Genomic DNA, 22,664 nt, shown 5'->3' on the forward strand with positions numbered 1-22,664 from the left:
TTGTTTTGTTTTTATCTGTAGGTTCACTTTTTTTAAATCCCTTTTTTTTTAAAGTGCTGAATTATTTTCAACAAGCTCATAAAAGCCATGTAAGCCTGCCACGGAAAGTTAAAGGCCAATTGGCAATACGAACGACCCTGCGGTAAAACTTGCTGGATAGCCTTTTAAACAATCTATCTATCAGCCTGGCTGTGGTCCACATCCAGAAACACAAGAGGAAACTGTTTCCAAGACCTCTTTAGAGCAAGCCAGGCACTCCACAATCCCGATCACTTTTTTCTTGGTATTCCCATTTCATGGGAAAACATTGAATCCAGGTCCGAACCCTCGGCTATCCCATGAGTATGGGAATTACAGATTCTTGCACATCTGAAGTCCTTTCTGTGGCTTTTTTTGGTTGTGCTTTGTTTTGTTTATCCTACACAACTTCCTTCCTTCCTTCCTCCCCTTTGCTCCCCGGGGCTTGCAGACACAGGCTAACTGCTAATTGTGTCCTCCTGCAACGGGGACAGGGGACCCAGGTCCAGGCCCCTCCCTCTGCTCCCGGCCAAAGCGGGATGTGAGCAATCATGACCACCTTAAACAACACTGCTATCCGCCGCTGGAGACCTGGGAAACATCCTTGAATTCAGATCAGGAACTTTAGCTGCTGCTTGAGTGACACGCTGAAGGTCTGTCTGTGAGCGGTTACTGTCTCCCAGGAGGCAACATCCTGTCCTCTGGCACCTTTTTTTAAATTTTAGAAACATGGTTTTATTTATTTAGAGAGAGTAAAAGGGAGAGGGAGAGACAGACAGAAATATCGATGTGAGAGAGAAACTTCGATCGGTTGCTTCCTGCACACACCCAGACCAGGGATCTGGGTATGTGCCCTGATGGGGAATGGAACTGGAGACCTTTTGGTGCGTGGGACGATGCTCAACCAACCAGGCCACACCGGCCAGGGCTGTCGTCTTCCACTTTTTAGCGTCTGCGGCCGCCCACTGGGCTGTCCCCATTGATGACAGTCACCCCGAGAGCTTGCCCCCGCACTCGCCATGCTCAGGGCATTCCACACAGGGCACGTTCTTCACAGACGTAAGTGATTCAAATGTTTTCCTTCTCCAAGTGTTATTTCCAAGGGCCATTTGGACTCCAAGGGCCACTGCAACCATAACGACTGACATTCTTCCCATTTCTCGCCTTCCTGTCATCAGTGGAGATTTTGAAAACCCCACTGACTGACTGATCTGTCAGGTTCTGATCTAAATTCGGGCCTTGGAACCAGAATGAACACACCTGCTAGGCAAAAACAAAGCCGACCGACAAAGGAAAGTCCGAACCTGATCAACCCTAACGGTGTGACAAGCTGCTCGGACAGAAATGCCTGTGGCCAGCAGGCCATTCATTTGTTCGCTCCCAGAGCGTCCACTCAATTTCCTTCCCGGGAATAGTTGGCTATAAACAGAAGAGCAAGTTCTTAGAGGGCACTTCATATCAAAGCGCTTCTCTAATGGCACTTGGGACGCCAACCGCTCGGGGCCGGCACCCTCCTCATCTTCCTGAGCTAAATTAAGACACACAAAGGACAAGTACTTTTCCCCAAGGGCGGGGGTGGGGAGGAGGGCAGTTCAAGATAAAGGTTTTGAGAGACGGAGCCACTGTAGGGTGCTGCAGCAAAGGCTGTGTAGCCGGAGAGACGTTTGAATTCAACCTGCCCCTACCACTTCTAGCCCCGAGTCCTTGCTCTGCTCACTGTACATCCGTTTCCTCATCCACAGTCACTCCTGCTTGAACGAACGTGAGAAGGCAGGTAGAGCGTGGACAGTGCTCAGTGGGTGCTCAGTGAGTGACGACCATGGCAGCCTTCTGTTGTGTCGGCATCATTCCTGGGTCCCACGGGACGCCTTTCCCTAGCAGCGGGCCTGAGGACCCCGTGGTCTCCGCTCACAACAAGCGAAGCCGCTGCGCACGCCCAGCCCCGCTGTTTAGATGCCTTCTCTTCTCTGGAAGGCAGTAAACCAAGGCGGGGAAAGGCACTCCTGCCCCAAAAGGGATTCGAAGCCAAGGCCCTTGGACCCAGGGGGCCGCACTTTCCTCTCTGAGTGACTGAGGCACAGGAACCCGGGGTGCCGGCTCTCTCCAGGCACACGGCAGCCACCAGACAGACAGAGCAGCCTGGGGTCCAGGAGCCCGGTGCCCGAGGGACAGGGGGAAGCCTTTGTCTTCATCTCACAGAAAACCCCTGTAAAGAAGCCTTTGGAAAAATATACCCTGATGTTAAGCGGTTGCCATGGCTTAATTCGATACAAAATTCTCTGGCTTCTGATTCACGTGTTTCTAAGTGCAAAGGAGCCCTGGGAAGTGTCCCCTCAGTGCCTGGGAGTGGAACCTGGTATCCCTGTGTCGATCAGCTCCCTCGAGATGGAGGCTCAGGCACCCCTGGCCTGAGGCTGCTGGAAATGCTAGGAGAGGAAGGGGGTGAAGGTGGGCGCGAGGGAACACCTTGGAGCCTCAAAATCCTCCCGTGGTCTACAGGGAAACAGTTTACACGACACAGTCAGAACCCAAGCCACCTGGGTGGATGGTTTCCTCCTCTGAACGTCTGCGTCCCCGTGGCAAGCTCTGCTCCCCGCAGGGTGGGCAGCTGTGAGTCAAGCCAGGGCTTACCCCTGGGGTGGGCAAACTTTTTGACTCGAGGGCCACAATGGGTTCTTAAACTGGACCGGAGGGCCGGAACAAAAGCATGGATAGAGTGTTTGTGTGAACTAATATAAATTCAAAGTAAACATCATTACATAAAAGGGTACGGTCTTTTTTTTTTTTAGTTTTATTCGTTTTAAACGGGCGAACCCGCGGGCTGTAGTTTGCCCACGGCTGGTTACCCACTCCTTTCCTCCTAACCTCGTCCGCCTCTGCAGATGCGGCTCTTTCCCCGGCTGCCTCACAGCTAATTATTTTAGCAGACAAGCCCCGAGCCTAAAGAAAGCAGGATATATTCTTGAAAGTAGTAACTGTATTGAAATGTAGTGGAAATTTCAATGTCGGTCCGAGCTTCTGAATAAAACCAGCTAGTGGAGCAGGCTACCCTTTGGTTTATTTTGCCAGTTGGCAAATCTTGCCTTCCAAGAGTTGAAGGTGCTCTTTCGTAGCTCATTCTATCCTGTCGTTTCAGGGGATGCGGCAACAGCAAAGGTTTTTGTGGGCCATATTCAAAAGTCCTCCAGTCTCAGAGATTCGATGGCGGGTGGAGGTGGGAGCCAGCTCCACAAGTCCAAACCTCATTAGACTCTTAAGCCAGGGGAATTTCATGACATAAATCTTTCCCCACACTTATTTGTTCAAGAGACCCAGAAATGCAACAAAACAAAGACAACGTTCACTTAGAAAGCTCAAGGAAGCCTTTCTCATTGTTTCTGAAGCACCTGAGAGAGGATTTTTGTTGGCTCACACCACAAATCTAGCTTCTTTTGAACTGTCTGAACAACAACAACAAAATGTTGAAGGCATAAAAGAGTGCTACATATAAGAAATGGGAAAGAGACCATTTCCAGCCAACTCCCTTCTGAGATTGGCAGGATTAACAAAAACTAAAGAAATAAACAAAACTGTGGCCCCATTTTACAAGAACGGTAGCTTCAAGTCAGAAGACAGTCTTCCTAGCATCACCTCCACCCGTTTGAGAAAGGCAAACAGTAGACGCTGACACCCCAAAAACCCACCTTAGGAACAGCACTGTACTTTAAGGGACCTTAAACTGAGTTTTCGGTCCGTTTTTAAGCCATAAGAAATCTATTTCTAGAAGTCATGAAAACGACTGTTGGTCATTATGCACAATTAAACACTTCCACTTTTGGACAAATTTCATGACAAACATTCAGAACAAACAAGGCTTCTAACAGAATCTGACATGCAGGAGGCTCTTTGCCGCGTGAAACCGAAAACGTTAAGAGAAGCTTTCGCAGAGAAAAGGCATGAGATATGCAGGCAAACAAACAGCAAGAAAATGCATCCAGCGTCACTACGCACTCTTCATCTAGAGAGAACCCCAAAGCTTACTCGTACGGATTGCAGAATCCAGTTCAAGATAAAAGTTATTTCCTACTCACCCAGAGGATCCAGCAAACGTCTTTTCAGAGGGTTCCCGCACTAGACAGCTAACCACCGCCTCACCTGCAGCGGCCCACTTTATTTTCCTCCTTCGTGTGCTCACCTGCAGCTAGCTACTTATTTTTTCTCCTTCAGGTACCTATCTGCAGCTGGGTACTTAATTTTAATTCATAGTAGCAGCCTGCCCCCTCCCTCCTCCTTTCCATTCAAATCTCTCGCTAAAATGACCCTTGTCTAAAAGAGAAAATGCAGAGGTAAGCTTTTGTTTCTCTCTCTAGCAGATATCAACTGAAATAAAAAAAATTCCACAAACTTCCAAATTCTGGAACCAACTGGGTTTATATGTTAAAAAAAAGTAAAAAAATCAGAACTTGAAAAAACTGTATATACAGATAGGTGGTCTCTAAGTTGCATCCCAAAGTTCATTTGTATGTCAGTTGCATGGAAATTAAAACAGGTATTTCCTCTCCAGAAGTAAAGCTACATCTGGTAGGTGGGTTCCTTGGCCAGACTACAAGTCACTTTAATCCACCGAGCGGCTGAACTGCAGCACAGAGCTGTGCTAACTCAAGCTCAGGGAGCTGGGAGCCCTGCTAGCCAGAAGTGAGGAGAACATAGCTCTTAAAAATGTCTTTGAAACTGGCAGTTTGCTCTATTTCACCACTTCCATCTCCACGGGTCCCTAAGAAGTGACCTGGCCCCAGTGAGTCCTCTACTTTTCCTCTGGAGTTTGCCTGTTGTCTCCTAGGCACTCCGTAGGCCAAACTTGCAGGCCTTCCCTTCACTTTAACCAGAGCTGCTAATCCTCAGGTGTGTTTGAGTCACTGGACTTCCTGGCAGTTCACACAGATGTGTAAGTGACTGATGGTGGTGCTTTAACCTTCCCAGAGGAATCTGCATTTTGAGTGAAGGATAGCATCCCTCAACGGGACTGAAATTTGTCTGGGGAGGCACAGTGGAGGTGAGCATACTGACCTGACCCATCAACACTGCTCTGAGTGGGTTTCCCACACACTGCTGAACCGATTAGCTAAAAGCTGGGCCAGTTTTCAGAATGAGGCAATGGCACACAGGTGTGGGACGGGGGCAGTGGTGGGGGGGGGGGGAGTGTGGGTCGTAATTTGGAGCCTGCTTGTCCTGTTGATATCCCACTGCAGAGAGGGAGAGCTTTGGGGGAGTGGGGATTAGGCCCATCAGTGCAGAACAGGCACACCCTCAGGCCCCAGTCAAGTTTGGCAGGTCCACAGTGGGGGCTCAGGAACCTGCACTTTTAAACAGTCCGTGTGATTCGAACTTTATACTGAGAAAGACATTAAGAGGCAATTTGACTATTTAAAAAATTTAGGTAATTATACTCTCATCATTTCCTGTAGGATACAAACATGAAATCCCACCTAAACCGCTAAATAAGAACAAAATAAGCAAAATGGCCTCCCTGCTTGATCATCCAGGTCCTTTGAATTGTATCTCATCATCGTAGCTTTAGGCTTCAAACCTACATTCCTTTTCAACAATTCTTAAATGCAATGCAGAAGCCTTCAAATGTAGATCTAAGAACACACACACACACACACACACACACACACGTAGGTAGACTGAAGGTTTCAAATCAAAGGGTCAAATGTATATTATCAACTTATTTTTACATTTGAGCCCCAGTATAGGCCCACATTTCTTACTCTTCAGACAGTAAGTTGGCATGAAATACGTAAACAGAAAAGCTAAAAGAGAATTCTTACTCAGGACATCCTAAGATTTGGTTCCTGAAGCAAGACAGGCCTTGCAGTTTTCTTGTGTATACTTTGATAGGTCTAAAAAAAAAGAAAAAAAAAATTCCCGTCTGCCAGCATGACTCAGTGGTAGAGTCAGAAGGTTACAGTTTGATTCCTGGTCAGGGCACATACCCAGGTTGTGGGCTCCAGCCCCAGTGTGGGGCATGCAGGAGGTAGCTGGTAGGTGATTCTCTCTCGTCATTGGTATTTCTATCTCTCTCCCTCTCTATTCCTTTCTGTAATCAATAAAAATATATTTTTTTAAAAACCAATCCCTGCATAGTATCAAGATACTCATTTAACAAAAAGATCAAATTAGTATTGTGGCAGATCTTAACTTCAGAATTTCCTGAACTAATTGCTTAAAATGTCAACCTTCGATATTAATATTTCAAACATTTGTAATATTAAAATGTTAAATATTAAAATATTAAGATGCAAATATTTGTAATAGTTTTAATGAATAAAGTTCTTATTCTTGAGAGTTAGGGCAGTCTTTTTCAAGCCCCCATTCAAGGGCAAAGCAGCTCATTCGTTTTCTTTTCACTAATCTTGAAAAAGCATTCACTAGGCCAGCGGTTCTCAACCTGTGGGTCGCGACCCTTTTGGGGGTTGAACGACCCTTTCACAGGGGTCGCCTAAGACCATCAGAAAACACATATATAGTTACATACTGTTTTTGTGATTAATCACTATGCTTTAATTATGTTCAATTTGTCACAATGAAAATACATCCTGCATATCAGATATTTATATTACGATTCATCACAGTAGCAAAATTACAGTTACGAAGTAGCAACGAAAATAATTTTATGGTTGGGGGTCACCACATGAGGAGCTGTATTAAAGGGTCGCGGCATTAGGAAGGTTGAGAACCACTGCACTCGGCAAAGGCTCAACTTGGTATTAGCCAAAGGCCCTGCGCTCAGGAGCCTACCCTGCCCTTGAAAACTATCCTGTATTATCCTTGTGACTGGTCTCTGCAATCCCCAATCCAACCTTTCAATCACAGTTAAAATACTAATTCTTCTGTTTAAAGGAAAATTATTTGCAGTCCTTTCCAGTCTTTTTCTCTATTGGGTGGAAGGAACTGAGTGTAGAAATAAGAGAGAACAGGAATTCTGTTCAGCCAAAGAGAAGTGAGAAATCATTTGGATTCCCCCTACCTACTTAGATACTTTCCATCTGCAGAGAACACAAATTGGGATACTTACAATAGATGCAAATATGCTTTCCCAGGTCCTCCCCACTTCCTCCACTTACCTCTGACGTAACATTTCCAGTCTTTTAATGGGTCACAGAATTTGAGCTGAATGGAAATGAACCTACAAAACCCCTGGTACTGTGGGCAGTTGGCCCGAGTATAAGGTTAGACAGCGCACTAAACACTGAACTAAAAGCAATCCCTGAGTGTCTGGTTCACTATAGCTGGACACCTTCTCTAATGGTTCTAAAATCATCGTTAATAAATGCACTCAGCTGTACAATGGATGAACAAAATTGTGACTTTCATTCCATCCACAAGGACACTTTATATAGTGTCTTCCTCTGTAACATTTGTAGACAGCTGTCACACTATACTCCTGGAAACTAAGGCATTTAAGACATCAGAGGCAAACTCAGGAGGTCCTGGGGACTTCGGCCATGAAGGGAGCAATGAGATTCAAGCATACAATTTCCTGAAGGAAAAACAAAAACACTTGAGTCTATTCCCCAGCCTCCATCCTCAAAGGCAAATGTCAGTTTAATAAACTTTCATCCTTCTTTAGTTGTTTTATTAAAAATAATATGCCTAAAAGTCTGCAGATGAGCTGAAATATGCTTGGAAAGAGGCATGTGACATACCAGTCTACCTACCATTCCTACCTACTATTTGAAAACCACAGGGTATCTTCTGGGAAACAAAACAGTCTCTGCTTGAGGAAAAAAAAATCTCTAAAAGCCCTAATCGGTTTGGCTCAGTGGATAGAGTGTTGGCCTGCGGACTGAAAGGTCCCAGGTTCGATTCCAGTCAAGGGCATGTACCTTGGTTGTGGGCACATCCCCAGTAGGGGGTGTGCAGGAGGCAGCTGATCGATGTTTCTAACTCTCCCTCTCCCTTTCTCTCTGTAAAAATTCAATAAAATACATATTTTTAAAAAATCTCTAATATAGCTATAGCTGTCATTTGCTCTTATTTTTTATCCTCCCCAAACCCTGCCCCCCCCCCCCCAAGTATTTGAAATCATACCAGAAATGAAGAGGTTTTGGGGTCAAATAATAGAACACTGAATGAAACTTGGCCTACAGTTGTCAATCCATCTTGCATTAGCAAAACTGAATATATAAATGAATATAAGAAAGTGAAACTAAAGAGAAAAACTATTAAGAGAAAGGCAAAATTCAAATTTACTTTGAAAAACCTGATTTTATTTTCTGAATCAAAAAGAAGTGTATTCATGTTAAATTCAGAATTTTTAACTTTCCAATGATTTCTCAAAATACTTTACTGATATTGTTAACAGTGCTCAGAACTGTGTAAAAGTTAACATTCAAAAACAAGTTTTGAAGAAAAAAGTTTAACCATAGGACCTATTTCTAAGAAGCCCTTCTCAAAGATCAAAGTATTAGCAATCCTAATTTTAAAAGAAAATAATTTTAATCATTTTTAGAAATTTAAATGACAATGGTTTAAGAGCTAAATATCAGATCTCTTTCATAACAGAAAAAATTTTAATTTGAAAAACTCATACTAGACAAATTCAATGAAACACAACACTTCACCCACCCCCAAAATTTCTAAATGCATCATTTCACCTTGGAATAGGAAAATTATAAAATGGAATTTTAAAATTATACTATATATATATTAATACACCATTTTAATGTCATGTTTGCTAGCAGAATATGAAATTAAAACCAAATCCTACAAAGGACAGATGATAAGTGCTCTTTCATTGTTTTATTTAAGAGCCTATCCCATTCTTTGTTGTTTTCTGCCCCCATATTATAAAATCATGACCAAAGGCCAAGAGTCAATCCATTTACCTGAAATGAACAGCTAGTAGGTACTGGTCCTACATTTGTGTCCTTTACAAAAGTCCAGTACTCAAAAGGCTGGGGGATTGATAAGAACATGATTTAGGAACACTTTAGAATCCCAAAGTACTCAGACATCCAGGTCCCTAAAATCTAGTAGATGTTATTCATAGGCTATTCACATGTACTGAAGCATGGCCAGCATGCAGGCAAACTTCTTTTATTTGTTCAAATTGAGGTAAACAGAGAAAAAATACTTAATAATAACAGAAGCTGCATAATGAAAACTAGCCTCCTTTTGCTGCTTATTTCATATAAACTGATTTTTAAGTTTTCTCACAAAAGAGACTCTAAAGCCAATAATTTCTCCGATTTCAGTTACCCAGAAAAATAAGCTTCTCCTTTCAAAGCAAAGTTTTCTTTTCATTATTAGTAAATAATTTTTTGGGGGAAAAACAAAACAACAAACTTTTCCCCTCAGAATCTGCATTTTGTACTGAGCGTGATATAATTTATTACTTTGTTTTTCCAATTTAGAAAGCATTCAGGCCTGAGTATTTTTTTCAGATACCAAGTAATTCTGACAGAACTCATAAATATGATTTTCTGAATTAGGAAGGAAGGTCTGCTAACATTTACAAATTACCAATAATTCTTCTTTCAAGCATAAAATGGCTGCGATTATGTTGATATGATTAATTTTTCAATACAGATACAAATTTAAATCTTGATTTTTTTTTTTTTTTTGGCCAACATTTTAAATAGTCAAATTTTACTCTCCTTAAGGTTCAAATCAAAACAAAAAAAATGAATGAAAATTACCCAACTGGCAACAAGTCCCATATTTCAATGTTATTTTTAACCCAACAATTATAACCTACTGCCAGTAATTATTTATATGTTTTTACTTGTTTTTATTACATAAGCACTGGTCAGTTATCTAAAACAATAATTTGCAAGAATGATACTTGGCACTGGGTTTACCTTAATGCTTCTGGTATAAACAGAAACTCTTAGAAAATACCAGCTCTTACGCACTTTTTAAATCTGTACTTTGAATGTCCAATAGCATTTTTAAAGATGTTACTTTTCTATTGATAGATTTTTTAGGGAGTCTAGTCCCAGATAACAAGGTTGATTAAAAAAAAAATCCCTACGCCACATAGGATACTATACTTATTTTTTTCTATCATATGAAAACAGTTCCAGGCAGATCAAAAGTAGAAGAAAACCTGCCAAATCAAAATACTGTAAATAAAGTTCATCTTTTGTACCCAGAGCAGAAGAGCTCAAAAATCAAAATATGAAAATCAAAAGATCAACTCCCCTGGCCCCTACACACAAACACTCACCCAATACAATTTAGTCCTGAGCCCAATATTTCCCTAAAATGTTAATACCAGAGCTGTAAGGTACTTAAATCTGTGTTGAAAGCGTCACAATATAGATGAAATGCCCGAAGGGTTCAGCAGCTGCCCACCCATCCCTTACCCCCCACCCCAATAACGTGTAAAAGCTCCTGTTAAAGTTTCTTATGCTAATAAAGGCATACCACCTAGTGCGCTGAAACTAGCAGCATTAGAGCAGTCAAGTGAAACTAGGAAGCCTACAGGAATGATCTAAATGCCTACTCAGCAGAGACAAAGCAGCAGACAGGACCCTTTGCCCTCTCCTTCTGTTTGTAAGGAAGTGGTTGCATTAAACAGTCAGATTTAGCCACATTAACAAAAATTTAACAAAGCTTCCCCAAGACTCCAGAATAAAACCTGACCTTTTCAGTTAAAGGTTAAAGAGGGGCCTCTTCCATGTCCTGGAATTTAATGAGTTCAAAGATTGGCAATACAGGAAAAAAGAAAGCATTAGGGGTGTGATGGGAACAAGCTTTGGAGTTTATCGAACAGTCACACCGAGTTTCTCCAGCACGCGGACACCCTTTTCTTGGTACTCCTGTCGGGTCATCCAGAAGTTGTCTTTGTCTTTCATGATGTCTGCTAGAACGGCACCACCCAGGAATACCATGTGCTTTCTGCGGGGTGGGTCTTCGATGCGGATCTTAAATTTCTAAATAAGAGAGATGATAAAATGTCACATGTGCATAGTGCTTTGTGCTGTGTAACAACTTCACATATTCTCCTGCGGAATTCTCACCAACATCCTGTGGTCTAAGTAGGACTGCAGGATTTGACATCTGAGGTAGAGACATTCTGTAATTTGCCCAAAGCTCATACCTAGTGTGCTTAGAACAGTCCTGATTTATACCTGTTACCCCATCACTAGTAACAGCACTATCAAGTGTCCTGATTTGAATGATAAATCCCATGACCACCCTATTGTGAGCCCAAATACCAGATTCTGCTTGCGGCAGCTTTTCCCATCAACTGGTGGATGAACACAGGGGTTGACCACTTAGCTAGCTGTCAAATGAAGAGTTTGGATAAGAGGACTTCTGTGGTTTCTTCAAGGTCTAACACTGCTATGACTTTAGTCCCATGCAATAGAGAAAGATTGAAACTCTTTTCTTATGAGCAAAGCTCTCTTTCTACTTTTTCAAATTCAAATGAAATATTCTCAAAAAGACCAAATATGTTCAAAATAAATCCTGGGGGTATTGGAAAAAATGAACACAGTAACCAAATGAAAGAAAGCGGGGAAAGTTTAAAACTCTATGGCCAAACAAACAAACAAACAAACAAACTCTACGGCCAGTATTAACTGCCTAACAAGGACACACCTCAATCTGTACGGTCAGTTACCACCTAAAAGAAACCTTAACATGATGTAGCAGTTTTATTAACAGTGCCACAGATCCTGCAAAAGGACTCAAAATAACTGTCATTCTAAAGTATCTTTATGTCACATAAATGAATCGGAAGATGGGATAATACATCTCAGAAAAACACCAGTTATCAACTCTGAGGCTAACCTGTTATAATTATTTCAATTACTGTTTTGCTCGTAGGTCGGGGTGAGCAAACTGTTTCTGTAAAGGGCTAGACAGCAGATACTTGAAGCTTTGCAGGTCTCTCTGGACAGCTATAGAAATATGTGGTGATAGGTAACGCCATATAAAATGGCTCTGGCTTTGTCCAAAACAATTGTATTTACAGCAGAACAGCTGTTTGGGGCACAGGGCTGCAGGCCGACCAACCCCACTCTAAGGGAAGCTGGGCTCCCAGAAGACACTGCTGCCCTTGAAGCTTTCTCAGCTGGCTGCTGTTTCCCTCTCACAGCACTTCCTGACCCGGGGACTTGGTAACAGACATTCTTATTCTTCATTGCTGCTCCTCTCTCCTCCTCCCTACAGCTCCACAGGCCCTCAGAAACTCCTTCCATCCACTACTCCTTGCCTAAGTCATCTACAGATCCCCAGGTGATTTCTCCTCATATCTGCTCTCACTACATGAGTGTGTGCCCTCTCCATCATTTCCTGACATTATCCTTGGCGAGTCTGTCCTCTCCCTCTCACACTTACTTGGAAAAACTGCAACTCAGGTGATCAACTCTCTACTTGCATTGCCCTCAAGCAACTGAACACTACAGGAGGAAAGCTAAGCACCTTACTTCTAACGCATCACTTACTGCAACTGAGCCCTAGTGCTGCTCGGCAATCCCATTACATTTCTTCCCTCTCCCCCACTCTCTAAGACATTTTACTACTCCTCCCCTATTCTGTAAACCTCCACCACTTCCTCCCTTCTCTCAGAGCGTCCCAACCTGTCTTTCTACATTCACCTCTCTCCCTCCCCTCAAAGCCTGTTCACATCAGACTTAATGATCCTTTAAAAGCAAGTCAGATCCTAGCCTTTCTCTGCTCAAAATCCAATTTCACTAGGAGCCAAGTCAAACTCTACTGTGTCCTGGCTGTCTTTCTGACCTCACCTCCCAGCCCTCTCCATTGCTCTCTCAGCTCCCACCAACTTGGGGCTTTTGCACTTGCTATTCCTGCCTAGAAGGTTCTTCCCCTAGAGAGTCAGTCACATGGCTCATTTCCTCACTCCATTCAGGTCTCTGCTCAAAAGTTTTCTCATCAGAGGCCTTCCCCAATCACACCACATGAAGGAACACACCATCTCCCCAACTCCTACCACTTTCTAACCCCCAACCTTACTTTCCTTCTCTTCATAGTACTTATCACTACTGAGATGCTATCCTTCATAAACTAAAAGCAGGGATTTGGTTTTTGTTCACCACTGTTTTGTTTATCCCAGTGTTGTCACCCTGAAGGAATTCAACATATATATGTTGAATAAATAAATGATCACCTGAAACCGATTTTAAAGTATATGTGTAACTCAATAAAATCTGACAAGTGAGTGAAGGACTTGGACAATATGGCTCCTTTCAGTCTTTTAATTTATTTAATGTATGTGTGTCCACACTCAATTTAATTTCACCAATTTTGAGTCACATATGAGAAATGTACTATTAGTGTCTCCAATATGTACAGTCCTCTGTAATGTGTAATCTCATCTAATACAGTTGATTAAAGTCCATGAGACAAACCTGAGAGATTTATTCAGAATTAAATGACTGTTGGTTGAGCACACAATATATAGTGTACTTCACAGTCCAGTTTATGGGGGGAAAAATCAACGTCAAACAACCATTAACTATGCTAGTTTAAAATTTTCTTTCTACACTACTTACCAACAACTACTAATTAAAGTTTATTTCAGGAGCTATGAGAGTTAATGGAGATGCAAAAGAACTGAAGACATGATGTTTTGTAATCTGATCGGGGAGCTAAGACATATGCAAGAAAAAGCCAGAAAATAATCTAAAATCAGAAATATGAGTCCAAGAGTAGCAATGAAAGCTGATTACATAACCAAAAAGTTAAAAACAAAAAACAACAAAAAACAACCCCAAACCACCAAGTGGGGCATTTATCCCTCCACAGTACAGCAGGTTCTTCCCATGCATTTAAGAGACACCTTGATTCTAGGCTAGTCATTACAGATAACCCGGAATGTTTGGTCCTGGACCTACTCATCTCCATCCACTGAATACACAAGAGGCCATGCAATATGACCATTCTGGGACAGTCCTTATGACCTTGACCATTCAGTGCTTCCTATCTCTTCAAGGCTATACTTGACTGTATTAGAAATTTGTTTAGAAAGACTTCTTGCGCCCTCTGGTGGCTGGCAAGATTCACAAGCTACTTTACAGGGTTTTAAAGGCATGTTAGTTGGATTATTGATACTTACAGAAAGCTTTTCCACATCTCCCTTTAAAACTCGTTCTAAGTAAAGCTGTTTTAGTTCTCGTTCCAACCGTGATGGTAGTCCAGGGTACATTGTAGACCCTCCAGAAAGCACAATGTGCTTATAGAATTCAGATCTAGAAAGACACAATAGATAACCATTTGGGGTTTCAGATTAGAAAAACAGTATCTCAGAGTCCCTGTTATTTATGTCAGCTAGTTGCTAGGAGAATTAAATAAAATTCAACATATAAACCACAGGCTAAATGTTTGCTATTACTACTATTATTGGATAACAAGCCCTCCTTTCATATAAAATGTTACAATTTTGATGAATATACTTCTAAAGCATGACACACTTGAAATGTAACCGAGTCTTTTAACAATGACCAGTTTACATTACAAACTATCATTATTTGGACTGTGTTATAACAGTGCTTTCTGGAGCCTCTGAGAAGGGGTTGTTTACTCTAATAACCATATTCTATTATGTTCCCAGTTCTTGCTTTTCAATTTTTCCATTTGCCTTTTGTAGTTTCCCGTTTTGTTCCTTTGCCTTGAGGTTGTCACTGTTATTTTTTGTTAGACTGATGAACATGTTTGCTTCCTATAGTAATCCTCTCCTTTCCTTAAATATGTTGTTGGTTAATCAAATATAAAATAGCTACATATGTAGTAAAACATAATCTGAGGGAGGGTCTGAGGAATTCTTCTCATAGTAAAGCTCAGGAGCTGAGTCACATCCATTTTGGCTTCATTCAAACTGGCTTCGTGTCTTCAGTAGTTACTCCCAGGTTCTCAATGGCTCAAGCGACTGTAATTCTAGCTTCTAAAAGAACAGCATTTTTGTTTTTAATTGCAAAAGTATGCACATGTGGGTGCCATAAATAAGCCAAGCAGCTGAAGTATGGCTCCATGTGATAAGTACCATGAGCATTTACATGTATGCCTTCAATATGTAGAACACACAAACAAACTAAATTTTGAGTTGTGCTCCTTTCCACTCCGGGTCTGTGGAGAGGGGCTGAACTTGACCCCAGTGTTTTAGGAATGCCAAAACGTTAAATACCACCAACAGGAAATGTACTTTTAAATACAATTTTCATTAAATCAAAGGACAAAAGCATCTATCTAATTCCTATTATTAGAATTTATCATAATTATGAAGTCTAGGTTAGATGTTTTATCATCCTCCATTAGATTTATAGATTTACTAGAGGCCCAGTGCACGAATTTGTGCATGGGTGGGGTCCTTCAGCCTGGCCTGCGCCCTCTTGCAATCGGGACCCCTCGGGAGAAGCAGCAGTGCCTAAGCGGCAGGTAGCAGGGAGGAGCCCAAGCCAGGCCGGACGCCCCACCACTCCCACTCATCCTGGCCCCACTGCACCTGCTGCCACCGCTCGGTAGTGCTGCTGCGAGCCCGTGAGCCAGCCGTGAGCCCAGCTTCTGGCTGAGCAGCGCTCCCACTGTGGGAGCACACTGACCACCAGGGGGCCGCTCCTGCATTGAGTTTCTGCCCCCTGGTGGTGTGCATCATAGTGACCGGTAGTTCCAGTTGACCAGTGGTAACAGTCGCTTAGGCTTTTATATATAGACTAGAGGCCTGGTGCATGAAATTCGTGCACGGGGGGGGGGGGGGGTCCCTCAGCCCAGCTTGCACCCTCTCCAATCTGGGATCCCTCTCACAATCCAGGACTGCTGGCTCCCAACCGCTTGCCTGCCTGCCTGATCGCCCTAACCGCTTCTGCCTGCCAGCTTGATCACCCCCTAATCACTCCCCTGCCAGCCTGATTGACACCTAACTGTTCCCCTGCCAGCCTGAAGCCCCCAATGCACTCCCCTGCTGGCCCGATTGCCCCCAACTGCCCTCCCCTGCTGGCCCGGTCACCCCTAACTCCCCTCCCTTGCCAGCCTGGTCGCCCCCAACTGCCCTCCCTTGCTGGCCTGGTCACCCCTCACTGCCCTCCCTTGCTGGCCTGGTCACCCCTCACTGCCCTCCCTTGCCAGCCTGGTCGCCCCTGACTGCCCTCCCCTGCCAACCTGGCCACCCATAACTGCCATTCCCTACTGGCCTGGTCGCCCCTAACTGTCCTCCCCTGTAGGCCTGGTCACCCCCAACTGCCCTCCCTTTCAGGCCTGGTCCCTCCTAAATGCCCTCCCCTGCAGGCCATCTTGTGGTGGCCATCTTGTGTCCACATGGGGGTGGCTATCTTGTGTTGGAGTGATGGTCAATTTGCATATTACTCTTTTATTAGATAGGATATTATGAGCCAATTGCTATTTTTATTAATTTCCATTATTATGCTACTCCCCAGCCATCCCACAAAAATTAGGTGGGTATTTAACTCAGGGTTAAACAAACAAGTAAGCAAACACTTGCTTTACAAAATACTTTTGAGTGAACGCCTCAATAACCTGGGTGTAGAGGAGGGCTTTCTAACTATAACTCAAACTCCAGATGCAATAAAAGAAAAGATTATATATCTTTTTTCAAATTTATTGGTTGATTTTAGAGAGGTAGGGAGAGAGAGAAACATCGATTTGTTGATCCACTTATTTATTGGTTGATTCTTGTATGTGCCCTGACTGGAGATTGAACCTGCAACCTTGGCATACTGGGACAAAGCTCTAACCAACTGAACTAACCTAGCCAGGGCAGATAATATATCTTTTCTTTTTTTTTTTTAATCCTGACCTGAAGACATGCCCAGAGAGAGGAAGAAAGGAAGGGAAGCAGAGGGAGGTGGAAGGGAGAGAGAAACATGGACATGAGAGAGAAACATCAATAGGCCTCCCTCCACACATTCCCCGACTGAGGATCAAACCCGCAACCCAAGCACGTGCCCTGACTGGGAATTGATCTGGCAAACTTCTTGGTGCACAGGACAATGACACTCAATCAACTGAGCCACTCTGGCTGGGCAAATTATGTATCTAATTATACAACTAAATAAAAAACAATTTTTTGTATGGCTAAAAACACCATAAGCAAGAGACAAGTGTTAAATTAGGGGAGTATATCTGTAATAGATAACAGAGCTAATATAACAGGAACTTTTAAAAAGTGAGGAAAAATAATTACAAAAATTCTATAGAACAGGCAAAAGCCATGAACAGATAATTCATCAGAGAAAGATATAAAAATGGCCCTAAACATAGAAAAATTATGTTCAATTTCACTCCTAAGGGAGATGCAAATTAAAACTACACTGAGTTATCATTTCTCACTCCTCAAACCAGCATAAAAGTAAGAGTTGACAAACTTGAACAAGCTGTGGGGACACAGGTGCCTTTGTGTATTACTAGTGGAAATGAGCAATAACAAACTACAACCACTTAGCCTTCGAGGCAAAAATTCCCCCTCTAGAGATATTTTCAGAATATACATGCCCCAAACTACAAAAACATAATGTGTACAAGGTTATTATTGTAGCATTATGTGTCAACACAATACTGGAATCTACCTAAATGACTAAGATTCACTGAATAAACCGTGGTATGTATACACTGAAAAAAAGAATGCAACTGGAAAAAGGAATGAAGACTATCTCTAGGAAATGGTATAGGATTGTTTAGGATATAATAAGAAAAAAACAACAACAAAAGGCAAAGTGCAAGAGTACTTATAGTATACTACCTTTTGTGTAAGAGAAAACAAGAACCACAGAAAGGGTGAACCTGAAACTGATGAAACTGTTTACTATAGGAGGGAGGAGAGGACTAGGGTGGAAAACAGGGGGTTGGAGAGTACTACTTATACATATACTTTTTAATGTAGTTTTGACTATATTGTTAAGGTTCTACTTATTCAAAAAACAAAATTAAAGATGAGCCAGGAATATCCTGTACCCCCAAATAGAATGTGCGAAAAAGATGGAGGCACATCAAAGGACACAGGAGCCTGCTTGAACGTGCTCTCATTGGTCAAATCAGGAACAATTTGAGCAGCAAAGTAAAGACAGTAATAAATTATAATCCACTGGAGAAGAAAATTGTGAATCCATACTGACAATGAACAAACAAAGAGGGAGAAGGAAAAGCACTTCCTTTTGCTAGAATGCTAACTGATAAATACAGAAGGAATGATGGAATTAGAAAATCACCTTCTTGCAATAATCACAAAAATGGAGCCCTAGCCGGTTTGGCTCAGTGAATAGAGTGTTGGCCTGTGGACTGAAGGGTCCAGAGTTCGATTCAAGTCAGGGCACATGCCCCAGTTGCAGGCGTGATCCCCAGTGTGGGGTGTGCAGGAGGCAGCGGATCAATGAATCTCTCTCATTGATGTTTCTATCTCTCCTTCTCTCTGAAAATCAGTAAAAATATATTTAAAAATAAAAATGGATTTAGGCAAGAATCATCAATACATGCTAAAAAAGGTGGAGGGCAGAGTTTGGTGAGGAACAGGAGATTTACAAAATCTCAATGTATTTTCCCACAAATTACTTATAAATTAGGAAAGAAAAAAACAGGGCATCAATACAGTGGAGCAAAGAGAAAACGTCATTAAGAGCTCGACACTAACATCACCAATATGGAACAGGCATCGTCTCTGGATGTGATGCCCTGAGATGGACACATCACATACATATGCAGTATTTTTGCCCAAAATCTGTAACCTGAATCCAACCATGAGAAATCATTCAAACCCAAATTGAGAAAAAATTCTCTAAAATAATTGGCCTATACTCTGCAAAGATGTCAATATTATGAAAAACTGAGGACTGGTAGCAGATAAAAAGTGTCTAGGAATTGTGTCAACTAAATACAATGTGTGATCCTACATTTACTCCTTTACCGGAGAAAAGAAAAACTGTATAAAGGACATTATTAGGATAGTGGATGAAACTGAAATCTGGTGGATTTAAGTATTTATCAGTAATGCCCTGGATGGTGTGGCTCAGTGCAACGAAGGTCTCGGGTTCAATTCCTGATCAAGGGCATGTGCCTGGGTTGCAAGTTCAATCCTGCAGCCCTGTGGGGGTGCATGCAGGAGGCAACCAATTGATCTGTCTCTCTCACATCAATGTTTCTCTCTTTTGCTCCTCCCCTCCCCCAATTCCCTCCCTTCCACTCTCTAAAACTAGAAAAAAACAATCCTCGGGTGAGGATTAAGCTATAATAATAAAAGCGTAATATGCTAATTAGACCAGACATCCCTTCCGGACGAAGCCGGGACTGTGAGGGAAGCCCGGGTCCCGGGTGGGGTGCCTGCTGGAGGGCCGGAGAGAAGCCTGGGTCCCGGGTGCCGGAGGGAAGCTGGTGTCAGCAGCCCGGAGGGGAGGAAGGCCTACTCTTGCATGAATTTTGTGCATTGGGCCTCTAGTAAATAAATAAACATATAAAAATTATTTATTAGTAATCAATCTCCTGTATCTAATAATTACACTCTGGCTGTATAAGGGAATATTTTTGTTTTTAGAAACTACAAAGTGAATATTAAGAAGTATAGAGGACTTAACATTCATCCTCTCAAATAGCTCAAGAAAAAAGAGAGAAGGGATAATAAAGCAAGCATGTACAGTAGAACATCAGTAAAATGGATAGAGTATGCACGCATTCTCTTTATTATCCTAGCAACTTTTCAGGTTTATATTATTTCAAAATACAGTTTAAAATGACTTCTGAGACACAATGATACAATGTGGTAAACATCAAATACCACCCTATCAAAAAATTATTTTGCCTTATTTATTTAAAAAACATGAGTGAGCCCTAACCGGTTTGGCTCAGTGGACAGAGTGTCGGCCTGCGGACTGAAGGGTCCCAGGTTCGGTTCCGGTCAGGGGCATGTACCTTGGTTGTGGGCACATCCCCGGTGGGAGGTGTGCAGGAGGCAGCTGATTGATGTTTCTCTCTCATAAATGTTTCTGACTCTCTATCCCTCTCCCTTCCTCTCTGTAAAAAATCAATAAGATATATTTAAAAAACAAACATGAGTGAGATAACAGGCAACTTGGTCATTCCAACTATGTATATTCCATCTATTTCTATTTCTGATAAATAACTTTGAAACCACCATTTCTAACATACCTGGTATCAATGTCAGCTGCCTGGATTGTGTTAAAAAGCAATTCAGCAACACCCACTCCCTCAACATTGATCAAGTGAGGCTGAAATAAAGCTTCTGGTGCTTCAAATCTCTCTCCACCGACTTTGATAATGCGGCCATCTGGGAGCTAGAAACCAAGATCAACCAAGTGTTAGCAAGAGATTAAAAAATCTTCCAGTGCTCCCCAGAACATGAGTACTTTTAAACACGTTTTACAGCCAAAATCATTATCAGCAACATATTTCTCCCGAAATACATTTTTGAAAAGAGAAAAAAAAGTAAAACAAAGTATTGTTAGATAATTGTTTTTATTACCATACTCTATCCTGCTTTTAAAAATGGTATGCCTTGCCCCAAGGATCAGGAATTTTGTGGAGAAATCACCAATGCGTGAGTGCAGGATGTTCCATTGGTGTTCAGCTAAGCATAAACAGGCAGCATTATCAACCATTGCTCTTGAATTATACCTGGTATCAATGTGCTTCTCTTATTAACACATTTGTAATTTTATAAATATTTTTACCATGTAGCATAAACAGATTCAATTAAAAATTTTAAATAATTTCTTTCACCAAATAATTACTCTGTGAAACTTATTTTGTTATCAAAACACTTTATATCATGTGTGGAACTTCTGTCAAATTATTTTATCCAAAAATTACTTTATGATCAAAAAGGTTTAAGGAATACTGATCTAGACTATTTTTTATTAGGCAGTTCTTTTGTATCCTACTTATTAGGTTCTATTAAATTTTAAATGATAATGACAAAATATTAATTTAAGCAAAGAAGAGTTAAGTCTGCCCTGGCCGGCTTGGCTCAGTGGATAGAGCGTCAGCCTGTGGACCGATGGGTCCCAGGTTCGATTCCAGCCAAGGGCACATGCCTGGGTTGCGGGCTCGATCCCCAGTAGGGGGTGTGCAGGAGGCAGCCGATCAATGATTCTCTCTCATCATTGATGTTTCTATCTCTCTCCTCCCTTCCTCTCTGAAATCAATAAAGAAATATATTAAAAAAAAAAAGAAGAGTTAAGTCACATCTTGTTTATATTTAATTAAATGAGAAATGTTAAAGAAAAACTCCCTCTCTTACATCACCTCATAATTCATTGGATGAACCTAAGTAATAAGCGTGCTTGTGTATACTGGCATTTAATGAATTCTTTATGAGATAACAGAATTAGTTTTACATTGACATGTCTCACAGTGTATTTAATTTATAATAATTACAATAATTATATTCAGATTTCAAAATTGACTTTCCAATACAACAAATTCATACAGAGCAAGTCCTTTTAAACATTTACTCCATGTTTGCTGTAACTGTTTACAGATATATGCAAAACAATCACAGTTTTCAAAAACTCCAGAATTGTCCTTTTATAAATTGTATCAAATGTCTTAAAAAGAAAAAAGATACTGATCCAAACATTTAACCTTAGAAAAATAAACAAAACCACCAGGTGAATTTAAAAACCATATGATATCACCCAAGATACCTAGAAAAACGTCACATGGCAGAGACTGTTTTTAGCAAAATCTCTGTACCTGACATTTCTAGCCTCTTTGATGGTGTGACTTCTCTGGACACCCTGGCTACTGGCACACTGGAGTCACCTACTCTAGGAACTACCTACCCCCAGGAACTGTTAAGACGCTATGGTTCCCATTTCTTTGCATCAAATCTTACTCTATCCTTTATTTGTTCACCCAGATCCCTCTTCACTTATCAGTTTGCTGTTTCTTTCCTGTCGTACATATTTTTATAACTTGCCCCAAATTCTTTGAGAAAGGAGGAAATTAATAAAACATGTCATACAGTCTTGGTCCCTCATCCTTTGTCTCATGCCACTTTCTTCCAAACAAGGCAGAGAGATGAAGTTATAAATCTAGAGGGACTATCAAGAAAGCTTCAGGAAAGAATCCTCAGGGCCATTAAATCACACAGTATTACATTACCATTTGGATCTGTATCTTTAAAAATAAGACAATATAACTCATAAAAATGTATACTTATTTTTAAAATGACTATTTTGTATATATTTGGGATATACAGAGCTTACATGAATCAAATGGTTTAAGAATACTTGTTTTTACTGACTATTATTCTATTTCATTTTAGTAATAATTAGATCGAAGATGAGATCTGGAAGCATTTGATACCCAGATGCATATGATAGAATTAAGATAGCAATACATTAAAAATTCAGGTACAGTCCTAGCCGGTTTGGCTCAGTGGTTGGAGCATTGTCCCAAGAACTAAAGGATCCCGGGTTTGATTTCAGTCAAAGGCACATACATCAGTTGCAGGCTCAATCTCTGGCCCTGGTCAGGGCACGTGCAGGAGACAACCCATCTATGTGTCTCTTTCTCTCTGTCTCTCCCCATCCCTTCTGCTGTTTAAAAGAATCAATGGAAAAAATATCCTCATGTGAGGATTAACAACAACAACAAAAAAATCAGGTAGGAGCAAATCCCCTCATATAAACTGTAACAAAGTTCTAAGTCTCATTGTTATAATTTCAAGTTCA

The 22,664-nt window shown here is 41.6% G+C and overlaps 1 protein-coding gene across 5 annotated transcripts in view; it reads right to left on the reverse strand.

The window, feature by feature from the left end:
- Positions 1-8,248: 8,248 nt before the first annotated feature.
- Positions 8,249-22,664, reverse strand: part of ACTR2 (actin related protein 2) — a 39,165-nt gene continuing 24,749 nt past the window's right edge. For all 5 annotated transcript variants that reach the window (XM_036334330.1, XM_036334326.1, XM_036334328.1 and 2 more), the window contains 3 exons: positions 20,116-20,261; positions 14,090-14,222; positions 8,249-10,940 (listed from right to left, as the gene is read on the reverse strand). In XM_036334330.1, the coding sequence (XP_036190223.1) occupies positions 10,770-10,940; positions 14,090-14,222; positions 20,116-20,261 (450 nt within the window). In that variant the 3' untranslated portion in view covers positions 8,249-10,769. The remainder of the gene's footprint in view (positions 10,941-14,089; positions 14,223-20,115; positions 20,262-22,664) is intronic.

This window comes from Myotis myotis, unplaced genomic scaffold (genome assembly GCF_014108235.1).
Source record: "Myotis myotis isolate mMyoMyo1 unplaced genomic scaffold, mMyoMyo1.p scaffold_m19_p_14, whole genome shotgun sequence".
NCBI classification, from domain to species: domain Eukaryota; kingdom Metazoa; phylum Chordata; class Mammalia; order Chiroptera; family Vespertilionidae; genus Myotis; species Myotis myotis.